This window comes from Sorex fumeus, unplaced genomic scaffold, assembly GCF_029834395.1.
Source record: "Sorex fumeus unplaced genomic scaffold, SorFum_2.1 ptg000061l, whole genome shotgun sequence".
Lineage (NCBI taxonomy): Eukaryota > Metazoa > Chordata > Mammalia > Eulipotyphla > Soricidae > Sorex > Sorex fumeus.
In genome coordinates, this window is record NW_026606118.1 from 30662364 (window position 1) to 30684814 (window position 22451).

The 22451-nt window shown below is 36.3% G+C and overlaps 1 protein-coding gene across 1 annotated transcript in view; it reads left to right on the forward strand.

Annotated features, from left to right (window-relative positions):
* HBS1L (HBS1 like translational GTPase) overlaps positions 1–22451 on the forward strand; it is an 89203-nt gene that overhangs the window by 60752 nt on the left and 6000 nt on the right. Inside the window, exons 8-15 of the mRNA XM_056125889.1 lie at positions 3686–3803; positions 7824–7970; positions 11083–11157; positions 11916–12033; positions 12396–12464; positions 14810–14914; positions 18107–18197; positions 18564–18672. Coding sequence (XP_055981864.1) covers positions 3686–3803; positions 7824–7970; positions 11083–11157; positions 11916–12033; positions 12396–12464; positions 14810–14914; positions 18107–18197; positions 18564–18672 — 832 coding nt within the window. The remainder of the gene's footprint in view (positions 1–3685; positions 3804–7823; positions 7971–11082; positions 11158–11915; positions 12034–12395; positions 12465–14809; positions 14915–18106; positions 18198–18563; positions 18673–22451) is intronic.

A 22451-nucleotide genomic window follows, 5' to 3' on the forward strand; every position in this document is an offset into this window, starting at 1 on the left:
CTTTGAAATCCTAATAGTCTTCTAAATAAGTATGTGTTAAATATGTGTGGAATATATCAGAAACTACTTTAGCAATTGTTTTTGGAATAAAATCTCAGTTATCAGGGATATAGTTTTACTGTGGGTTTCAAACGATAAAGTCATTTTCTCCTCTGAATTCTATTAGGATAATTTAAAAGAATGTGTAACCCAAAAGTCAGGACACACACACACACACACAAAAAAGTGAAACCCTAAGCTTGTCATTCCATAGGAGACGTTTCACTTGCCACTTTTTTAGTATTTGTCTAGTTGTCTTGTTTTTGCGTTGAAACCATGAATAAGGTTTTATATCATATTATAAATGAAAGGTAGTATATTTTATATAGTCAAGTCTCTACTCTCTGGGACTGTGCAGTACCTGGGATCAAACTTAGGGCTCTTGCATGAACCATCTTCCCCACCACAGACTTAATTCATTTTTGTATTTGCTGTACTATATTTTTATAAGACTTAGTAAAGAATTAGTTATAGACTGGAGAAGTAGTACAGAGGTTAAGGCTCTTAACCTTGTATGTAGCAACCTGGATTTTATCTCTGGCATTGCTAATGATATGCTGAGTGAGCATTGCCAGGAGTGATCTCTGAACCCAGAGCTGGGAGTAACCCCTGTGTACTGCCACCAAGTGTAGTCCAACACCCACCTCACCATCCCACCACCCCAAAAAGAAGAAATAATTATCTCCTGCCTTAAACTTGTGATCCAGCTATTCCAGAATCTGTTTGCTGCATTCAGGACTGATTTAAGAGAGATTCTATTAAGAGAATGTAACTATGCATATGCTTCTGGCCAAAGAATCAAATTCTTGTGAAGTATTTTTAGAGTGGTTAGAACTGTTTGTGATTAGAAATCCATTGGCACATTTATGAGGAAATAAAGAGAATGACTTAATGCTTAGTGAATTTAAGTCAAATGGCAGATAATATCAACTATGAAAATGATAATTAAGGACGGAAATTCTCTGAAAGTCTTTCTAATTGAACAGAGAAATGACTCTGAATTCCTCAATACCTTCATTCTTGAATATGACGAGAATATATTTAAATTTTCACACTTTAAAAAAATTATGTGAATTTTTATCCCTGGTTTCTTGGGATAGTCTGTATTATAATATCACTGTCACTGTCACTGTCATCCCGTTGTTCATCGCTTTGCTTGAGCAGGCTCCAGTAACATCTTCATTCATCCCAGCCCTGAGATTTTAGCAGCCTCTCCTTACTCGTCTTTCCCAATGGTGCCGTATTAGAGGCTCTTTCAGGGTCAAGGGAATGAGACCCATTATTGTTACTGTTTTTGGCATATTGAGTACGCCATGGGAAGCTTGCCAGGCTCTGCCGGTATTATATGAAGCAATCATCAATAAAGATCCCAGTATACCTTAGCTCTTCTGAGAAGTTGGAATTAATATGTGATTTTTTTTCTTACACTTAAAAAAAAAAAACCTGCTGTATATGATTACAGCTTGTTTTCCAATCTAGAAAGAAAAGTTAGTTGGGCAATAGCGCATTATTTTAAAACTAATTTTGGAAAAGAGTGAAATTTTATCTGAAAATCAACCAGGGCATGGTTAGAACTGTATGTGATTAGAAATCCAGTGGTACATTTGTGAGGCACAAATTGCTCTAATAATAGAGTGGATAAGGGGCACTTGCATTGCACTCGGATAATCTGGGTTGATCCCCAGCATCTCATATAGTTCCCTGAACCTCACAGGATACCTGAGGGCTGAGTGCAAAAACAAACCAAAAAAAAGACCCAAAAAACCTTAAACACAAACTGGAGTCAGAGAGATGGTGCAAGAAGTAAGGTGCTTACCTTGCACATAACTGACCCAGGCTCAACCCCCAGCACCGTGTATTATCCATCAAGCCTTCCAGAAGTGATCTCTGAGCCTCGAGTCAGAAGGAAGCCCTGAGTACAGCCAGGCGTGGCCCCGAACCCAAAAAATAATAAAGAAATAATAAAGAAGCAAAAACAATATTAGAAAACTAAGTAATTTCCACCTCTTGATTTATTAACCAGATTATTGAAGCATGTGGTATTTTAGTTTCATATCAGGATGTGAGTAAAGAGATTGACAAAAATGTACTATAAGTTAGAGTCACTTATTTTAATATGTAAATGGAACTGTTAAAAGGATTATATCTCATTCTAAGAGTAATCATAATTTTAGATATTTTTAAAAACTAAGCAATGGACTGACTTACTGTCCTACTTCTGCTGCTATTCTCTGTTGCTTAGCAGCATGAATTTTTCAGAATATACCTTAATTATTTTCTAAGCAATAGAATCTTCGAGTATATAATGGAAGTATTAACTTTGTGCTTCCTAGTAGCTTCTAAAAAATATATATTGTGTTGCTTATCTCATGGTGTTAAGTAATTATAAATTCTCTGTTCTTGTTCATGTATTGTACAGGAATGAGTAAAATTAGTGATATTTTCATTTCTTTACAAATTCTTTACAAATTTCATTTCCTTACAAAAAGCGTATACTCTGAAGAAAGATATCTAGGGAGGAGCTCAGAATAAATTTTACTTCATCACTATTGTGAAGGCAATTAATTGGGAATTACTGAAGAGAATTAAGAACATTTTGGTAAATAAATTGCCTGTGGTTTCAGATTTAACTATAGCATGTTGAGTAAAGAGACCCACAGTTACTTATGGTTAAGTGTGTACACTTAATTTGTCACTATAATAATGATATGCTCTGTATTCGTAACTGGTTTGTCTGGGGCCAACCAGGATGAATAATCATTTAGATTACTGTCTATCTGATTTTCCCTCCTGTGTACCTGAGCTCTAAAGTGATGAAGTATTTGTGTGCCCTCTATGAGTTTTTTTATTTGAATCTATATTTCTGTGACCAAGAGGCACAGCCTTGGTCTCCAGAAGGATATTCTTTTTTTTTTTTTTTAATTTTTTTGCTTTTTGGGTCACACCCGGCGATGCATAGGGATTACTCCTGGCTCTGCACTCAGGAATTACTCCTGGCGGTGCTCAGGGAACAGTTGGGATGCTGGGAATCAAACCCGGGTTTGCCATGTGCAAGGCAAACGCCCTACCTGCTGTGCTATCACTCCAGCCCCTCCAGAAAGGAGGATATTCTGAGATACAGAGTTAACTACTGTATATATTTCTCAGCTTTTAAAAACGTTACATCTCCTTCTATTTTTCTATTCTGTTAAATGAAAATACTATAAGTTTATTTCTGTAATTAGTGAACTATAAGCATAAGATGAGGAAAACTATTTCCTGAATAGTGGTGATTCTTCGTGTTATCTTTTTTGTGTGCATTATTTTTTTGTTCCCTGTTTGGACATGTGAATTTTAGAACTTTCTTTGCTTACAATTTATACTGTTTCTTCACTCCCCCACTCCCACTCAAAAAAAAAAAGACCTCTAGTTTTGATTAAACTCCTTAACATTTATTTTTAATTATACTCTTGCTGTTTCTACAACCCTGTTATAAATCTTCAGAAATTCTAGCTGGAATTGATAGCCAAATAATTCAAAATAATTGAGTATAAGATGAGATTCCTCCTTCCCAACCCACCCCCCACACTTTAACCTGTTATCCTATTAGAAAAATTTTTTCCCCTAGTCATTGCATTCTAACGTTTTTATGTATTTTTTTTTAAAGGGGAGTAACAATGGATGTTGGTATGACAAAGTTTGAGACTACAACCAAAGTCATTACATTAATGGATGCTCCAGGCCATAAGGATTTCATTCCAAATATGATTACAGGAGCAGCCCAGGTACCAGATACTTCTTAACTATAGAGCACTGACTATATAGGTTTCCTGATACTCATGATGTAATTTCACGATTTTAGCTTTTAAGATAGATTTAAATTTTAGACTTTCAAATTAAAGAATGAGAAGAATATTTTTCTTTTTGTACTTACAAATCATTTCTAACTTATTAAATAGAAGGAAGTGTCTGAAAGCCATAAACATTTTATAGTAAAAGTAACAGTGAATGGCTAGGTGAGAGATTTTATTTCACTTCGTAGTAACTTGGAAAAAATATTTCAACATCTCCTCTTTTGCTATTTAATATTAAAACTATATCATTTTATTCAGATATAATGGAGCTTGATAAGTTTCCCGTCTCAGTTATTTCTTTAGAAGATGATTTTAAAAGTTTATGAATTGAATCTAATTCTTATAAAAATTAAATTACATATTATCCCCCTTTTCAATTAGTATACTTCTCATTACTTCAACCAAAGAGAATATTTTTCTTGGGACCGGAGCAATAGTACAGCAGGTAGGGCATTTGCCTTGTATGCAGCCAACCTGGGTTCAATCCCTGTCATTACATTATGTCACCCGAGCACCTTCAGGAGTAATTCCTGAGTGCAGAGTGAGGAATAACCCCTGAGCATGGCCGGTAACCCAAAAAGAAAAAAAAAAAATATATATATATTTTCTCTGTTTCCTGTATATTTCTCTGTGATGTATATGTGTGTATTTTTTCATTCATTGATTGCTTATTGTGAATGTCTGCTGTGCGCCAAAAGCTATAGATGGTGTGAGATATGATGGACTACAAAGCTTAGTTTATTTATTGATTGATTGATTTGGGGGCCATACCCAGTATAGCTCAGGGCTTACTCCTGGCTTGCTTGATTAGCAGTCGCTCCTGGCAGATTAGAATGCTGGGGAGTGACCTAGGTCAACCTCATGCATGGCAAGTGCCTTATCTTCTTTACTGTCTCTTTGACCCCAATAAGGGACACTTAAATTGTTCAGTGGGAGAAGCCAAAAGTAGAACAAACAGTTACAATTAAATGTTTTTATTCCTAGAGCCTTAGATTCTGGAGTAATATGAAAATCATTTATCTAAACTCCTAATGGAATTGGATCTCTTAGAAAGAATCTCTTAGAGATTATCCTGTTGAATTCTATTAAATGCCAGCTAAGAAATATGCAGAGATACTAATTTTCCCAGTGTGCAGCAGACTGGTTGATTTTGGGTAGGTACAAATAAGCATACAGGGCATGCTGCCTCTCTTTCTGGTCATCACAGTGTGGAGAGGTTGGACATGTACAGAAGAGACACAAACACACATATATCACAAGAAGAATCTACATGGCTTCCTCAATGAGGAGAGCTCGTCTCGTTTTGTTTGTTTAAAAGACTTTTCTGAAGGATTGCATTTGAGCTTCCAAAAACAATCAGTTGCATAAAAAGAATATTTGTAGGGGAAAAAACCCATAAAGTTTTGGAGGTACCAATAGAAAACAATATTAGAAAGAACAAGAGTTTAGTGTCTTACAGTTCACTGAATTTCAGATTTAACTAAAGAAATGAAATATAACAGTTATTAGCAACTGCAGATGAGAAAGGTTTGTTGCAGTGATTGAACCTATAGTTTGCAAGGTCAGAATGAGTGCTTGGTATAAACCTATGTACCTCCCAGTATTTCTGTGAAATAAGTACATTGATAACGTAAGAGATTAGACAACTTGCTTCAGGCCTAAGGCTTTTGAGTAATGATTACAGAGGTGAGTTGAAAGAGCCAATTTCCAAATTGATTGTTCCAGTGTGTACTCTTAACTGAGAATTCTTTTTATTTTTTATTATTTTTTTGTGTTGAGTCACCATGAGATACACAGTTACAAAGCTGTTCATGATCATATTTCAGTTGTAGAATGATCCAACGCCTCTCCCTTTACCAGTGTCCATTTCCCACCACTGCTGACCCCTGTTTCCCTCCCGCCACCCCCTCCCCCAGCCTACCTCTGTGACTCTATGGCAGTCACATTCCTTCTCTCTTACTCTCCCCTCCACCCATTTTGGGCATTATGGTTTGCAATACAGATACTGAGAGGTTATCTTGTTTGTCCCTTTGCCTATTTTCAGCACGAAGCTCTTACCCAGAGTGATCATTTCCAACTATCATTTGTCATAATGGTCCCTGCTCTAACCCAGTTGCCTTTTCCCCCACCACTTGCGGCAGGCTTCCAACATTGACTAATCCTCCTTGCCCTTGTTTCTAGTGTCCTTGGGTGTTAGTCTCTTATTATGCTTTTTTTTTTCATATTCCACAATTGAGTGCAATCATTCTGTCTGTCCTTCTCCTTCTGACTCACTTCACTCAGTGTGACACTTGCCATGTAAGAATTCTTTATTAGAAGAATTAGCTTCCACTAAACAAACTAGATTTCCACAGAGTAATAAGTGACCGATGTACAAGTAAGAGTATGAAAAGAAGGAAAGAAAGATAGAAAAATTATAGATTGCCTACCAGACAAGACATAGGGATGATACTTCGAAGTGTTCAAAGTATCTTATAAATTTTTGGCTTTAGTTACTATATATATACATATATATATTTAGTTTAGTTATACTAGTACTAGTTATATAGCATAGTGTGTAGGGCGCTTGCCTTGCACATGGCCATACCCGGGTTCAATTCCTCCATCCGTCTCAGAGAGCCTGGCAAGCTACTGAGAGTATCCCACCCACACGGCAGAGTCTGGCAAGCTCCCCGTGGCGGATTCGATATGCCAAAAACAGTAACAAATCTCACAACGGAGACATTACTGGTGCCTGCTTGAGAAAATTGATGAACAACGGGAGGACAGTGCTACAGTGCTAGTTATTATATTGCATGTATGCAAAACTTGATTTCTAAGAGAACAGGTACATAGCAAAAGATATATAAGGTAAACATGAACTTAATACTTTAGAACATTTTGTTCTGACAATGTTCTTACAAAAGTAATTCATAAAAAATGAAAGTGGAGGTAAATGTATTGCTGCACAAAGTCTTTATCACAAATTTTCAAAGACTGCAACTAATACAAATATAGAGGCCTGTAAAGTTGGTATCTGGTAGGCAGAAGAGGAAATGAATGACGTCTTGGCTGTCTTTTCTTCCCTCTCCCTCCTCCCTCTCCCTTCATCGTTCTCCCCTCTCCCCTCTTCTTTTACCCCTCTCCCGTCCCCCTCTCCCCCTCTCCCCCTTTCTCCCTCTCCCTCTTCCTATCTCTCATGATCTTCAAAAACAGGGAACTTTTTATTTGTTTTTTTTTCTTGGTAGCTTTGAGGGAATTCACTCACAGTATTTCATACTCATAAACAGTGCTCAGAGAAGTAACTGTGTAGCTCCCTTGTTCATTTCTCAAGAGTGACAGTCCTACAGATGTGTATCAGACTCAGCCTAAAGGAAATAAGTTGTTTCTTTACATCTCTGCTGCTGTGCTTTGTAGAATTCCCTGAAGGGGGTAGGGGATATATCCATGTATTTATCATTTTTCTTTTTGGGTTTCGATGGAATTTGAGTTTTTGTGTTTATTGACCATTTGTTTCCCCTAGCAAATTGTTTGGAATCTTTAGCTAGTTTCCTATATAATACGGTTGTTTCTGAACCTGCATAGTAAGGCCATAACTTCTACCATGTAAGTTAAAACTGTTCCCATTTATTTATATCTTAACTTCATGTTTCTTTTTCTTTGTCTAGGTATTTAAATTTTTGCATGACCAAACATGAGGGTTTTGTGTTTGTCATTTTAATATTTTTTGTGTGTTGTGTCTACATTGTTTCTATTTTTATATACTCTTTATGTTCTAATTTGACCCTGTCTTGCATTTTTAAATTTCAAAAGAATAATCCATTTGTAATTCTTTTGTTTGAATTTCTGTAGTATGTTTGATGTTACATTAGAGTGTGCCTTTAAGATCTAACACGCTTAACTGAATATTCCATTCATTGAGTTCAAGTGCTGTGACATTACTTCAGTTTTGTTTTGTTTTTTCTTTCTTAGGCAGATGTAGCTGTCTTGGTTGTAGATGCCAGTAGGGGAGAATTTGAAGCGGGATTTGAAACTGGAGGACAAACACGAGAACATGGTCTCTTGGTTCGTTCTCTTGGAGTCACACAACTTGCAGTTGCAGTGAATAAGATGGATCAGGTATTAAAGGCTTTCTAAGAATTTCTGTGAGATGCTAATTAAGTTATTATTTGCTATATAAGTTGATTTCAAATATGACTAGTGTATATTTTACCAGTTTAGTTGCCAAGGAATAAGTTTATGATCCCAATATTAATTTTAAATAATTATTTTAGCTTTTCTAATTCCTTTGCCCAATGTATTATTTTTCTTTTTATAACTATTTTTGGTTTGGGGCCCACACCAAACTTTGTGATTGTTAGTTGCTCCTGGATCAATGCTCAGGGATTGTTCCCAGCAGTACTGGGGAACATGCTGTGTTATTTTTCACGCCAAGCCTTCCTTAGACCAAAAATACACTCTAACCTCTTTAGGCCCTCTCCTCTATATCTTGATATTAATACGCCAAGCAAGAAAATTTATTATTTTCAAAATTAATTTTGAAATACTAAAATTACTTTTAGTTATAAAATAAAATACTTTTTATTTTTTTAAGAATCCGGGGGTCCCCGGAGAGCTAAATGTAAAGGGGTTAGCACCCTGAGTGCTGCTGACTCTGGTTTAACTTCTGGCCCCTCCTGCTTCCCTGAGCGCCACCAGGGCTCATACACAGCCAGGAATAACCCCCGAGTACTTCCAGGTGTGGCCCCCAAACAAGCAGAAAAAAAAACCTCAAGGTGAAATAACCTATATTTCCAACCTCCTTTTCACCAGCTAACTTTTAACATTTTATTGTGTATATCCAGTGAAATGCAATATGCAGTACTCGGGCTTTGTCCCCAGTATTGCATGGCCTTCCAAGTGCCCTGGATGTAACCCTGGTCACCCTGACACTGCTGGGGAGACGCAAAAAATGAAAAAAAAATTTTTAATTGAAAAACATTTATCAGTTCTTTTTCCTCTTTTAGAATGTGTACGGTTGTTGTGTATTTGTGTGAGTGTGTGCATTTAGAAATTGTGTAGCCTATGGAAATTTTTGGATTAAGAACATTCATATTTTTTTTAAGACTTGCTGGTGCGATAGCATAGTGGGTAGGGTGTTTGCCTTGCACGCAGCTGACCCAAGTTCGATTCCTCCGCCCCCTCTCGGAGAGCCCAACAAGCTACTGAGAGTGTCCCGCCCCGGCAGAGTATGGCAAGCTCCACGTGACATATTCGATATGCCAAAAGCAGTAACAACAAGTCTCACAATGGAGACGTTACTGGTGCCTACTCAAGCAAATCAATGAACAACAGGAGGACAGTGCTATACAATGCTGCAGTGCTGTACATGATCCAGTGACTTTGTGGCCTGGGAGGTGGCTCAAAGGTTGGCACACATGTTTTGCATCAGGAGCTCCAGGTAAAGTCCAAAGCAGGCTGGTCCCTGAACACCCTTTGGGAGCGTCAGGTCAAGACTGGTCACTTTTGCTGGCTGTCCTGAAAAGCAAAACACTTTGAGCAGTGGCTCATTTATTAACTTTAGGCTTATAATATGTATTCACTTTCTCAGCTTCTTATGAACACAACTGTTAAAACATTAAACAATTAAAACATTGTTTTTTTAAAAAATTGTTTTTCAGTTTGATATAAACACATTTTTTATGAGTATCAGTACTGTTTGTACTTTGCCTAACAGCCATGAATTTAGATTTTATAACTACAACTTTCTAACTTTTAAAAGCCTGGCAAGCTACCCGTGACATATTCAATATGTCAGACACAATAACAAGGAGTCTCAAAATGGAGACGTTACTGGGCCCGCTTGAGCAAATCGATGAACAATGGGAGCACAGTGCTACAGTGACAGTGCAGTGTAATTGTTAAATTAAAAAAATATATAATTTACATTTAGGCTTAATTTTTTAAGCATTTTAATCCTTTATCTCATCTTCAGGGACTCTTCCATTTTTTTCCTTCACCTTGTCTTTATGATACATTCTCTACATACATTTGCAGCTACAAATATTTCTTCTCTTTTGTTTTCAGTTTTGGTTTTGTTTTCAGTTTTGGTTTTGTTTGGACTTCCCCAAGCAATGCTCGGGGATCACAGTGGCTGCTTCCAGGGACACTTGGCCATTCAGGTTCTGGGTTCAGTTCTGGAGCTGGAAGATGCAGAATGCTCAGTCTCTTCCTTTAATGCCGGGGCCCATTAGGACCGCACTGCTGGTGTTTCGGGGTCTCCAGACCCAACCCTGGTGGTGACAGGGATTGGAGCCGGGTCGTGCACCCTGAACCCTGAACCCTCTCCTTAGCCCTAAATACTTCCTTTAGTGTTAATTCTTTATTTACTTTTACCTTAAATTTTCTTTTCTGCATTCAGATACATTTTTTCTTGTAGTTATCTGTGATTTCAATACACATACCTCTTATTTTTCCCCAGAAGTTCATTGTGAAAAATTTCAAATATTAATAGTAGAAAGAACTTTGTAGCTATATTATGTTCCTACATAAGGCTCTGCTAGTTCTGTGACCACATTTTCTTTATTTTCCAGTCCTCTGTCCATTAATACATTCTATTTGGACTGTAATTTCAAGTTAGCTACAGACACTCTGCTAGCCTTTATACACTGCAGTATGTACTGTGTTATCTAGAGTTCATGAGATATATGCAGTTTTAGTCTATTTGATCTGAAGGGTATGTATTTAATTTTATATATATATATTTTTTGTTTGTTTGTTTTTGTTTTTGCGCCATACCTGGAGATGCTCAGGGCTTATTCTTGGCTCTGCGCTCAGGAATTACTCCTGGCAGTGCTCAGGGGACCATATGGGATGTTGGGAATCGAACCTGGTGCAGCATATACAAGGCAAGCAACTTAAGTGCTGCACTATCTCCAGCCCCTAATTTTATTTTATTCCAGATGTTAGTGTAAAGAAGTTAATCACTTTTTCCTCCCAAAATTTGAAATTAACTTTTAGCATATACAAATCATTCTATGTGTATGGAGTTTGTTTCTAGGCTTTCTGTTGCTGGAAACTTTACCATTAGATCATATTGGTAGTAAGATTTGCTATTCTGACTTTTAATAAATTTTAAGTAATTTAATATGTATATTTTGTGGTCTTGATTATATTCTATTGCAGAATTTAAATTTTATTTAATATATCTTGGTCGGAAGCATAGTTTTAAAATAAACTGAATATTTTTCAGGTTAATTGGCAACAAGAAAGATTTCAAGAGATTACTGGAAAACTTGGACACTTTCTTAAGCAAGCAGGGTTTAAGGTAAGAACTTTTATTGTTTGTTTATTTGTTTTGGGCCCAGACCTAGCAGTGCTCAGGCTTACTCCTGGCTCTGTGCTCAGGGCTCACTCCTGGCAGGGCTTGGGGTACCATAAATGGCACCAAGGACCAAACCTGGGTCGGCTACATGCAAGGCAAGCGCCTAAACCTCTGTACTATCTCACCGGCCCAGGTAAGATAATTTTTAATTTGTTTGCTATTATCTCACCTTATATTGGTGTGGAAGAAAAAGCTAATATGTTTGGCACATTTGTCTTTTTAAATATTGAATTATTTCCATTTCCACCTCACATCATAAATATATGTAATAGTAGATATTTATTATTTATATTAAATTCTTTGGATTATCTCACCTTATGTATTGTATATGCTGTAAACTGGCTTGAATTGAATATACAAGACATTCTTCCCATATATTAAATTAGGTATATAGGACTTGGAAAGTCAGAGAGGAATGTTAGAATGAAGAGGAATATTTCCAGCATATATGTAAAGCACACCTGTATTACCAGTAAAAATGCTCCATTATATTGGAACAATTTTGGAGGTTTCTCAAAAAAATTTAAAAATTAAGCATTTTTGGATTAGGTGGCTTAAAGACTGTAATTATCTGGTTTCTGTTACTTTAAAAGTACACTGATATTGCTTTTGTAACTTAGTACAGTTATGGTTTTGGTGAACCTTATAAGATTTAAAAAATAATTTTATATTAAGTTCATATATTCAACCTTTTTTAATAGGAAAGTGATGTAGCTTTTATTCCTACGAGTGGTCTCAGTGGTGAAAATCTAGTTACAAGATCTCAATCAAGTGAGCTCACAAAATGGTATAAAGGACTATGTTTATTAGAACAAATTGGTAAGTATACTGCCATACTATTTTTAGTATTTTATAAACTTAGTATTATTATTTAGCTTTCTTCATGGAGATAATAATGCATGAAGCAATATCAGATTTGTAACCAAAGAAGCTAAATTATAAGTTCTGAAATAATATACTAAACTAAAACTGTTTTTCCTATAATCCCACCTCTCAACACAAATCAGTTAATGTGTGAAAAAATGTTATAAAAACTACGAAGTATTGTATGAAAAATGGTTGTGTGTGCTATTAGTATTTATTTAAAAGATTTTTTTTTTAAGAGTCATGGGAAAGTAGTGGGGTGCGCTAGATCTGAGTTAAAAAAAATTAAAAAGTAAAACTTTACTTTTTTTCCCCAGATTCCTTCAAGCCTCCCCAAAGATCTATTGATAAACCTTTTAGATTATGTGTATCTGATGTTTTCAAAGGTAAGCACTTCCTCTAGCCACAGGAATTGTGTCCCCAGGCTGCCATTCTCACAGAATCTGATGTGAGCAGTGGCCCTTGGAGAGCTGTCTCTTCACTTGTTTATTTTACACATACTTCAGATTCACCCAGGCCAAAAATCAGCCTTGCTCTGTAACTTCCCCTATCACAGTGGATGTGCCCTTATCTCAGATTACTCAGTTTTGGTCACTTCCCTCTGTGTTATCACCTGCTGTGCCTTCTTCCCAAGTTCTTCAGTGTATTCCATTTCTATGGTCAGTGTTTGCATATCAGTCAACCTCCTTTGCTTTGGTGCAGAAATATCATCATGTCACTTCTTTCTCCTCAGCTCCTCTTGGCTTTTAATTACATCAGCTGAAGATGTAATGTAAGCCCTACACCTAAAGTCATGATTTATGATGCTCCTTTATTACTTCATCTGTTTCTGCATATCTTGCCCCTCCCGTATTATTTCATGTGGTTCACATGTGACACAGGGTCTGGCACATCCTGTGTTCAGCTCTGATTCTGTGCCTGTTGTACTTGTAGGTTCCGGGTCATCAATATTTTTCTTCTCCCTTCCCATACACAAAAACTACTGGTGAAGACCCAGGCCTTATTCAGATGCTTGGCTAAGACATAATCATGCATTCCATTATCTAGGCTTTAGTGCACTGTGTATTCAATATTATGTGGATGTGGCGTAGGCTCTCTCGCCATGTGTGTTCAGTGGTGGCCATGAGCTGCTTCCTCACCCCGGCCTGCAGCTGCCACCAACAGACTCATGAAGGAGGGAACAGAGCCCCTAGTTCCTGGTAGGTAATCAGTAGCCATTTATTCCAATTTCAGTCCCGCTGTTTACATTTATTCCACTCTCCCCACACACCTGTTCCAGTCTCAGTCTGCACCCATTTCAGTCTCAACACTGCCCCTCATTCCTCTCCTACTTTCCCCCACGCCACTCTGCCACTCTGCCACTCTGCCCACGCCCAGCCTCACAGCCTTGGTCAGAGCCCAGCCTCCAAGGGTTGGGGAAGCATCTACATATAGGTTAAATAGCACAATCAACATATGTAAAGCCATCCCTTCCTTCCAGGGAAGCTCTTCTAAGACAAAGATCTCCTGCTAGGAGATCTGCTCAAGGAGGTAATTTCATACTTCTCCTTTCCTTAGTTCAAAAGCCTTCATCTTAGATTTACTTCTTAATAGTCTTTCTAGTCATTTTGTATGGACACAGTAAGAGATATATTAAGCTTATAGGGTGGTTCTCCTGGGGACATCTCTCTATAGATCTCAGACTACAGTGCTCAGGCCAGATTAGTCCTTCCTAACCCTAGCAGGGTCCTTGTTCAGTCACTTCTCTTTGGGTCATGACAGAATTTGTCTATGACCATGCTCTTAACTTGTTATAAGTTTTATAGCACTTAGTCTGTCCCATTTTGATGCCAGAGTAGCTTACAGTTTACCCTGGTCCATCCAGCCCCTTCATTGCACCCTGCTTTTGGGGTGCTAGGAACTAAGGGCAATTGAGACTTAAGTCGAGTAAATATGACAGATGCCCAGTAGTACTATTATTATTCAGATCAAATATTATTCATAGTTAACTCCTAAGTTACAAAAGCATAGTATTAACTGTCTTCCTGAGTTAAAGAGGACATTGCTCTAAGATTAACTATGTAAAGGACATAAGAGAAAGAGAAAAGGAGTATTTCACTTACAGATACAAAATTCAGAGTCCTTAGAAGGATCTGGCCTTACAAGTCATAAGGTCTGATTTGGGCATATAGGAAATTAACAAATAGGGAAAGCAGAGCACAAAGGAGAAGTTAAAGATGAATACTGAGGAAAAAGGAGAGCTTTGGGAGCAATGTGATGGTGTTACTCAATAAACCTAAGCTCCTTGCAGTGGAGGAGAAAGGACAAACCAATGTTACCCTACGGTGAACTTTTTTCTGTTTCTGTTGTTCATTACAAGTAAGTGTATTTGTCTCAGAACAATACAGTTGCTTTTGTCTTTCTCTTCAGTAGTATAAACTCTTTATGGATAACAGGTTCATCTTTTCATCAATTTATCCTGCAGAGCTTTGCACAATGCCTTAGCACAAAGCTCTTAGAACAAACTCCGTACTCAAAAGAGGAATTAATTCCTACTTTATCTATTTGTTAGAAAGTGAAAGTATAGGATGTGGTATGTTATTTTTAGTACACTTGTTTAAAATTCTGAAATAATTGCTTACTTTCATTGTACTATTAGTTTTATCTGACTGTCAGGGACCTAAATAGCTAACAGTGCTAATCACTATTGGTAAACAACTGTTCTATTGTAAGATTTTGACATGTTTTGCAGATCAAGGATCTGGATTTTGTGTAACTGGTAAAATTGAAGCTGGTTATATCCAAACTGGTGACCGACTTCTAGCAATGCCTCCTAATGAAACTTGTACTGCAAAAGGTATTCTTCTGCAAGATTATTTTGTTAAGTAACCTTTATGTTGAGATAACATATTTTTAAAAGTTTAGTTATTAGCTCTAGAGTAAATAACCTCTTACTGAAATTGTAACTGACTGTCAGAATGATACTAACTGTTGAAGATAAAAATGTGAAGGCATTAAACGATTTTTTTTTTGTCTTGTGACTGTGTATATATATATGTATATTTAACTGCGGTAGCATTTTTTTTTTTTAAAGCACTGATTTGAAAAGCATGGTTAGATTTTCCCCAGATGTATAGACACCTGAAGGATCTATTGAAAATACAATTCAGTTGCACAAATTAAAGCTAACCCCAACCTGGCATTAGTACTTGGTGACAAACCAGACTGCTACACTCTCTTGTTTTCAAATGTGAATTTCAGAATTACTGTGTTAACAGCTTTGATCATGATTATACTAAAAATTTTATGTTACAGGAAGACCTAAGAAAATGAGATGCAAAAACACCTAGTCTTGAGAAGAGAATCTGAACTAGTTTAAAGTACCACAAATACTGTTTTTGCAAATAAATCTAATATACCACCATTCGTAATGACTAACAATTATTTCTTTCTTCTGGTTATTTGACCTCAGGTATACTTACTGTTCTTTACTAAATTATTTACAAGTTTATACTTATTTAATTAGTCTTCCAACATGCCCTTCACTCCAACATAAAAATGAATGTTCTTTATACTATAAAGTAATATAACATTGCTTATGACAATGTGAATCTAAGTTTAGTGTAAATTTAAAGTTTAAACTTAAATGTTGGAATATTAGAATATTTAGTTTTTTCCCTTGTTAATAATTATTTGTAGTTTATAGTTAGAATTAAACCCAGTTGATTGGACATTTTGTTGAATTAATATGTTTACTTTAAAAGCTGGTTGCCTAAAGAATATCTGTTTAGGTGACAGTTTAACTGATATTTAAAAATGAATATGGCAATGAAAGCCAGAGTTGTCTTCATTTGACTTTGCTCTTTATTCTTACATAGGAGCCATTAAAAATTGCTTGCAAAAGAAGTAATTTTTGAAATGGACTGTTTTCCATTGATTGTTTGCAGTTTCAAATTTTTGTCTTTTAGAGTGTTATTGAAATGCTAATTATTTCCGTGTTATCAAGCTTCACTGAAAATAGATTTTTAAAAATAATCAGTAGGTATGAATTAAACCATGGTCCTAGAAGTATTTGCTCCCTGAAGCAGAATTTGGTCACGTCTGAATGTCCCACGTTCTTTCTCTCTACCCTTCGTGGTCTCTTCCTGCCAGAGCTTGATTCTTCAAGAAGTCAGATTAGAAACACCCAGAGAACGCTGCTCCACTCCTGAGAGCCGCCTGTCTATCCAGCTTGAAAGTTCTCAGTTCTTAGTTTCTAACCTGATTGCTTTTGCTTGCATGGCTTGGTTGTTTCATGTACCGTTCCCTCTGAACTCTAGGTGCTCTGAGGCTCACTATTCATTGCTAAAAAGGAAAACTGAGTAAACCTGCCACTAAAAAGGGGAAATTATAAATTTCATTTTCACGTATCAAGTTCATGGAAAATCAAAAAAATTTTAAGGATCCTTTTGTGTAATGTCTGTTTATCAAAGAAGGGCCTTAGGAAGATAAATTTTATATGGGACAGTATAACATAGTTTGTGGAGGAAAATCAGATGTGTTACTTTATGAAAATCTTATTAATTGAATTTCAAGTATGCAATCTCCTTAAAGTCTTAAAGTTGAAGGAAGGCAAGCTTCACTGTATGTATTTAGCTAGCTCCTGTAATGGTTCCATATGTCATAGCAAAAGTCAGGTATGGGCATTTTCATAATAAAAGTTAGGTATGGTCATTTTAAATTTGTATTAAAAAACTGAATCATTGAATAATAAAAATTCCTTAGCATCATAATTGTTAACATTTTTAGAATCGAAATCTCTTTGATACCCTGATGAATGTTATGGCTCCTGTACTCAGATTGATACAGATGTACTTATACTGAAATTTTATATAAATCTATATAAAATTTTAGGTTGCATCAGATCAGTTCTTCTTGAATTTCCTACAACTCTAAAAAAATTAAAAAAAATTGCTTAAGAGTATGTTACACGGGGTATGATTAATCTTTTCAGAAGGCTATCAAGTGAGTTCCATTTTACCAAAAAGGGCAATTAAAGACTATTCCACATGGTTAACCTATATTCTGTCTTCCTGAAATGATTTACATTTCAAATGAAGGAAACTAATTCCTGGAATTTACTCCACAAGAGTAAAAAATATATACCTTTAAAAACATTTGAATAAGGTAGCTGAGTGTTGCTCTTTGGAACTGATCTTCAGCATCCCTGGGTTTTAAAAGTACATGCAACACTTAGGTCCATGTTTAAATTAAATTTCTCACATGACCTCTGTCTTCCTTTTCATGTTAACCAGTTCTCAGTGTCATGCCTCTCTGGAAAGTAGGTCCCTTGAGCAAGGATTAGTGATGGCCTGACGAGAGGACCATCTGACTGAGCACTGATGCACTCAAGGGTCCTCCCGAACACTGGTGATTGTTTAGGTGTTTTCTACACAAACAGCAAAGCTCAAAGCTTGATTCCTTATCCAATCCCACCTTTTATGTAATTGGAATTGATTTGAGCTGTAATTTATGCCTTCTTCATCAGTCTGAGAAATACTTGAATGGGGTCTGTTTAAAGACTATGCCAGTTTTTGGTTTTTATTTATTTTTTTTCTTTTTGGGTCACAGCTGGCGATGCACAGGGGTTACTCTAGCTCTGCACTCAGGAGTTACTCCTGGTGGTGCTCAGGGGACCATATGGGATGCTGGGAATCAGACCCGGGTTAGCAGCGTGCAAGGCAAATGCCCTACCCACCGTTCTGTCACTCCAGCCCCATATGCCGCTTGTTTTAACGAATTAGAAACTCTTGATTCAATAAGCAGAAGTCAGCCTTTTGTGAGCAAATACAAGTCACTTTATGTTTGGGGTGGCGTTCCAGAAGAGTCAAGCCGGTAGATAGAGGAAGTGTGTTTTCCTCAACGCTCAGTTACACTTCTCACTCTCAACTCATTCATATTGAAAATGATGAATAGAGACTGATGAAGCACAAATCAGCCAGCTCTCTTGGTTGTTATGGTTTAGTATTGAGGTGTTTCATGGTGTGCTTTGGTTCTTACTCACTTCCAGGAATTACTCTGCATGATGAACCTGTTGATTGGGCCGCGGCAGGCGATCATGTTAATCTCACATTGGTTGGGATGGATATCATCAAAATCAAGTGAGTGAAAAAAGAGGAGCTTAAGCAGTCAGTGATAGGATTTCAAAACCCATCAATTTTTGCAATTCACCAGTTTAAAACAGTGAGTTTTAATTTGACTCTCATTTGGCCAAACCTGACACCTGGTGGAAGTATAAGAATGTGAGCCAAATGTTCTTTAAAATAAAATTGATGCATTTGTTGCACATAGTTGGCATGAGTGAAAGCTATAATATGCAAGTTATATATGATAAAAAGTTATGCTTTAACTAACCAGAAGGGAGGATTTAGAAACACTCCTATATTTACCTATTTACCAAAGAGTTTGGATGTAAATTACTTGTTTCCCAACTGTCTTTTTTCTTTGTTTTTCAAAATTTGTTACAGTGTTGGCTGCATATTTTGTGGCCCCAAAGAACCCATTAAAGCTTGTACACGTTTCAGAGCCCGAATTCTCATCTTTAATATTGAAATTCCTGTCACTAAAGGATTTCCTGTAAGTTTCTAAGTGTCTTATACTGTTTTTAAAAAATCAAGGTAATTTTTTTCTTATCAAGTAATAGCTCTCTTTGCAATGGCGATGCCATAGTTTCCAACTAACATTTTGTAGCGGGAGATATTTTCAATTTCATAATCAGTAGGATACAAACTGATGTTAATAGTAAAATTCATCTAGGGAAAGTGATACTTTGTGTTCTAAAGTTTACCTCACTAGACTTAAATTCTTCAGTCTTTATTTTGTTTTAATATGTATATTTGAAGTTTTCTAATTATAAAATCAATACATTATAGAAAATATGGTAAGCAAAAATGTAAGGAAAATAAAATTGTTTTATACTTGACTAAAAAAATATAAATTACAAAGAGCAGGGTATATACCTTTATATTTCAGTATATTTTTACGTGTACTTATTACTCACATAAATGTAATGGTACATTTTTAAGTATCTTTGATGTGCTCTAATTTTGTTGAAATAGCTTGCCCGGACCCTATATGCTGTGATACTGAACTGTAGAACAATAATAAACCACGTTATTGGAACATGTATATTCTTATGGGAGGAGGGGATTTGTTTCCATAGTATTATTTACTTGTGAAAGATGTTACCTGTGAATAGCATGAATTGCTTTTACATAGTTCTTTTTATTTGGAGGGAAGGTGGTGGGCTATATTTTGCCTATAGTTAAAATCTTGCTTTTGCCATTTGGAGTCCAGCATTTTCCAGTGTTTTTCTTGATGTGTTTATGTAATATTTATTTTGTAATAGTAAAAACAAAACAAAAACTATCACTTAATAGTTTGTCCTTAAATATATAGATTTTTACCATTTGATGCATCTGTGAAATAAAAGGCCTCAAAGTAATTGACCTTTACATGTCAAAATTAGTGTGATGTTTTCATGGCTGGTAATCAGTTTTACAATTTTGCTCTTATATGCCTCTATTTGAGATACCCATGCTTATATAATTTTTCTGTCAATTCTTCATGTTATTTCTGTGATTATATAAAATTGTATTAGTAACTCGGGTTCAATTCCTCCATCCCTCTCGGAGAGCCCAGCAAGCTTCCAAGAGTATCCCGCCCACACGGCTGAGCCTGGCAAGCTCTCTGTGGCATATTCGATATGACAAAAACAGTAACAACAAGTCTCACAATGGAGACATTACTGGTGCCTGCTCGAGCAAATCGATGAACAACGGGATGACAGTGCTACAGTGCTACAGTATTAGCAAGGTGCTATTCAAGTATGCATTTTAAAATGAGCCTCATTTCTTGCATATTCCAAAAATAGGTGTAAAAGTTCCTCCAAAAATTGTTATACTTGAAAGAGTTAATTTTTTAAGTTATCAAAGTGTATGTTTTGGTAGGCAAGACATCTGATGTAATTGCCGTGAATGAGTGGCACTTATTCTTAGAAAGCAACACGTCGCCCGGGGAGAGGCGGGAGAGCTTTGCCACTGGTGTTTTCACTCATGCAGCAATACTTTTATTGCCGATGGAACTGTAAAGAGGTCAAGAAGTCAGTAGTTACTTTGAATAGTAATGCTATCTTCCTGTCTACTGTCGTTTCTGAAAAATAAGTAGGAATTGAAAGTTTTTCAATTGTTCTTCTATTAGATTCCCACCCTCAAATATTGATTCATGAAAATCAGGAAGAATTTTGTTTCAGTTTAAAAGTAGTCCTATATTGTTTAGTCCACTTTCCTGGGGTCTGGGGCCAGGGGTGGGAGTGGGGGGTGGGGAAGGGTTGTTTTTGTTTAAAAGTTAAATTTTTTTTGATTTTTAGTTGGTCCAGAGCACCAACTATTCCTGGTGGTGCTCTGGGGACCATATGGGCTGTCAAAGATCGAACCCAACTTGGCCATGAGTAAGACAAGCACTGTACCAATTGTACTATCTCTCCAGCTCCAGATTTTTTTTTAAAGCAAGGGACAGTCTTTTAAAGTAATTAAAACACAACTGTTCAGTAATGCTTCCTTAATGCTACTTAAAAATGTTTAAATTTCCCTTGGTTTAATTGGTAAATCCTTTATTAAAGAAAAAATAATCAATTAGATTTTCACTAAATTCATGCTCAATATTTTTATGGTAAAATATAAAATAAGATACCATCTTACTCAAATGTTTAGTGTATTATTTCAGTGCCATAGTATACATTACACTATAGTCATCAGTACACTTTCCAAAATCTTTTTGTCCTAAACAGAAAACCTGTACCCATTAAACAGTAACATTCTGGGGTCTGAGTGATAGTACAGCAGTGAGGGTATTTGCCTTGCACATGCCGACACGGGTTCAATCCCCGCTATTCCGTATAGTTCCCTCAAGCACTGCCAGGAGTGATTCCTGAGTGCAGAGCCAGGAGTAACCCCTGAGCATTGTTGGATGTGACCCGAAAAAAAAGCAGAGAAAAAAAAAAGGAACATTCCTGGCCACAGATACAATACAGGGCTTAAGGTCCTTGTCTTATCTATAGCTGACCCCATTTCAACCCTCAGCACAGTGTGTGGTCCCCTGAACATCTCTAAGAGTAAACCCTGAGCGCCACTGGGTGTCCCCCCAAAACCAAAAGAAAAAAAATAATGACGTTGCATTACCCCCTGTTGCTGTCCCCTAGTAACCACTGTTTTACTTTCTTTATGAATTCGCCTATAGAGATCCTTTGAATAATAGAATCATAATATGGCTTGTCCTTTTGTGTCCATTTTATTTCATTATCATCAAGTAATGAAATAAGATGATCGGTCATTCATGTTGCAGCATCTACTAGAACTACATTTATTTTTTAAGACTGAATAATAGACCACAGTTGGCATTTTTATGTACATTTTGTTTATCCATATGAAGAGGTGTGTATCACCGTGGTTTTGATTTGCATTTCCCTATATGATTTGCAAATGTCTTTTTTCATTCTGTGGGTTTTCTGTTCACGTTTTTGATAGTGTTCTTTGATGTATGTTAATTTTTTAATTTTGATGTGATCCAGTCTACCTGTGTTTTCTTTCATCACCTATATGTTTGATGTCACATTCAAGAAATCATTGGAAGTTTTAATTTGAAGATTTTCTTCTCATTTTTTTTCTTGTTTTCTTTCTTACATGAGATCTTTGATCTGTTTTGAGTTAATTTTTGTACAGGGTGGAAGCTAGAACTTCAGCTTCATTCTTTTGAATGTGGATATAGAATTTTACAGCAGCAGTTTTTGAAAAGACTGTCATTTTCCTAATGTATAGTCTTGGTACCTGTTGAAAAATAATTGACTTTGTGTGCATTGATAATGTTTAAATGGGTCACCTAGAGGTATCAAGAAAGTAATTTGACTTATTTTGCCTCATAACACATAATGTCGCCTATCACAGTTTATAAATAGCACTACACGGATAATTGCAGATGCACAGTTCTTTTGGAGTCTTCTAAAAACTGAGTCATTCTACTTGAATCTGTATTACTCTTATTCTACTTCACTTTTACCATGTAATCCTGGACAAGCACCTCTCTGAGTTAAAAGACATACTCCAGTCTTGCCTCTCAACCCCACTGTTTGTTTCTCTAAAAACCCATTCTTCACACATCTGTCACTGATTTTATAAATGCAAGTTAAATGATACGTGATATGTCCTGGCCTCTTACTACCTTTTTTTCCTATTAAGTTAAGGAACAACTCGAAGTATTGGGTCTTAGAGTAGGCAGCCATTGATGTTGAAAGATTCCAATCGGTAGTACTGACCTGGGCATCAGTTTAACCATTGGTATTTCATTAACCATATTATAAC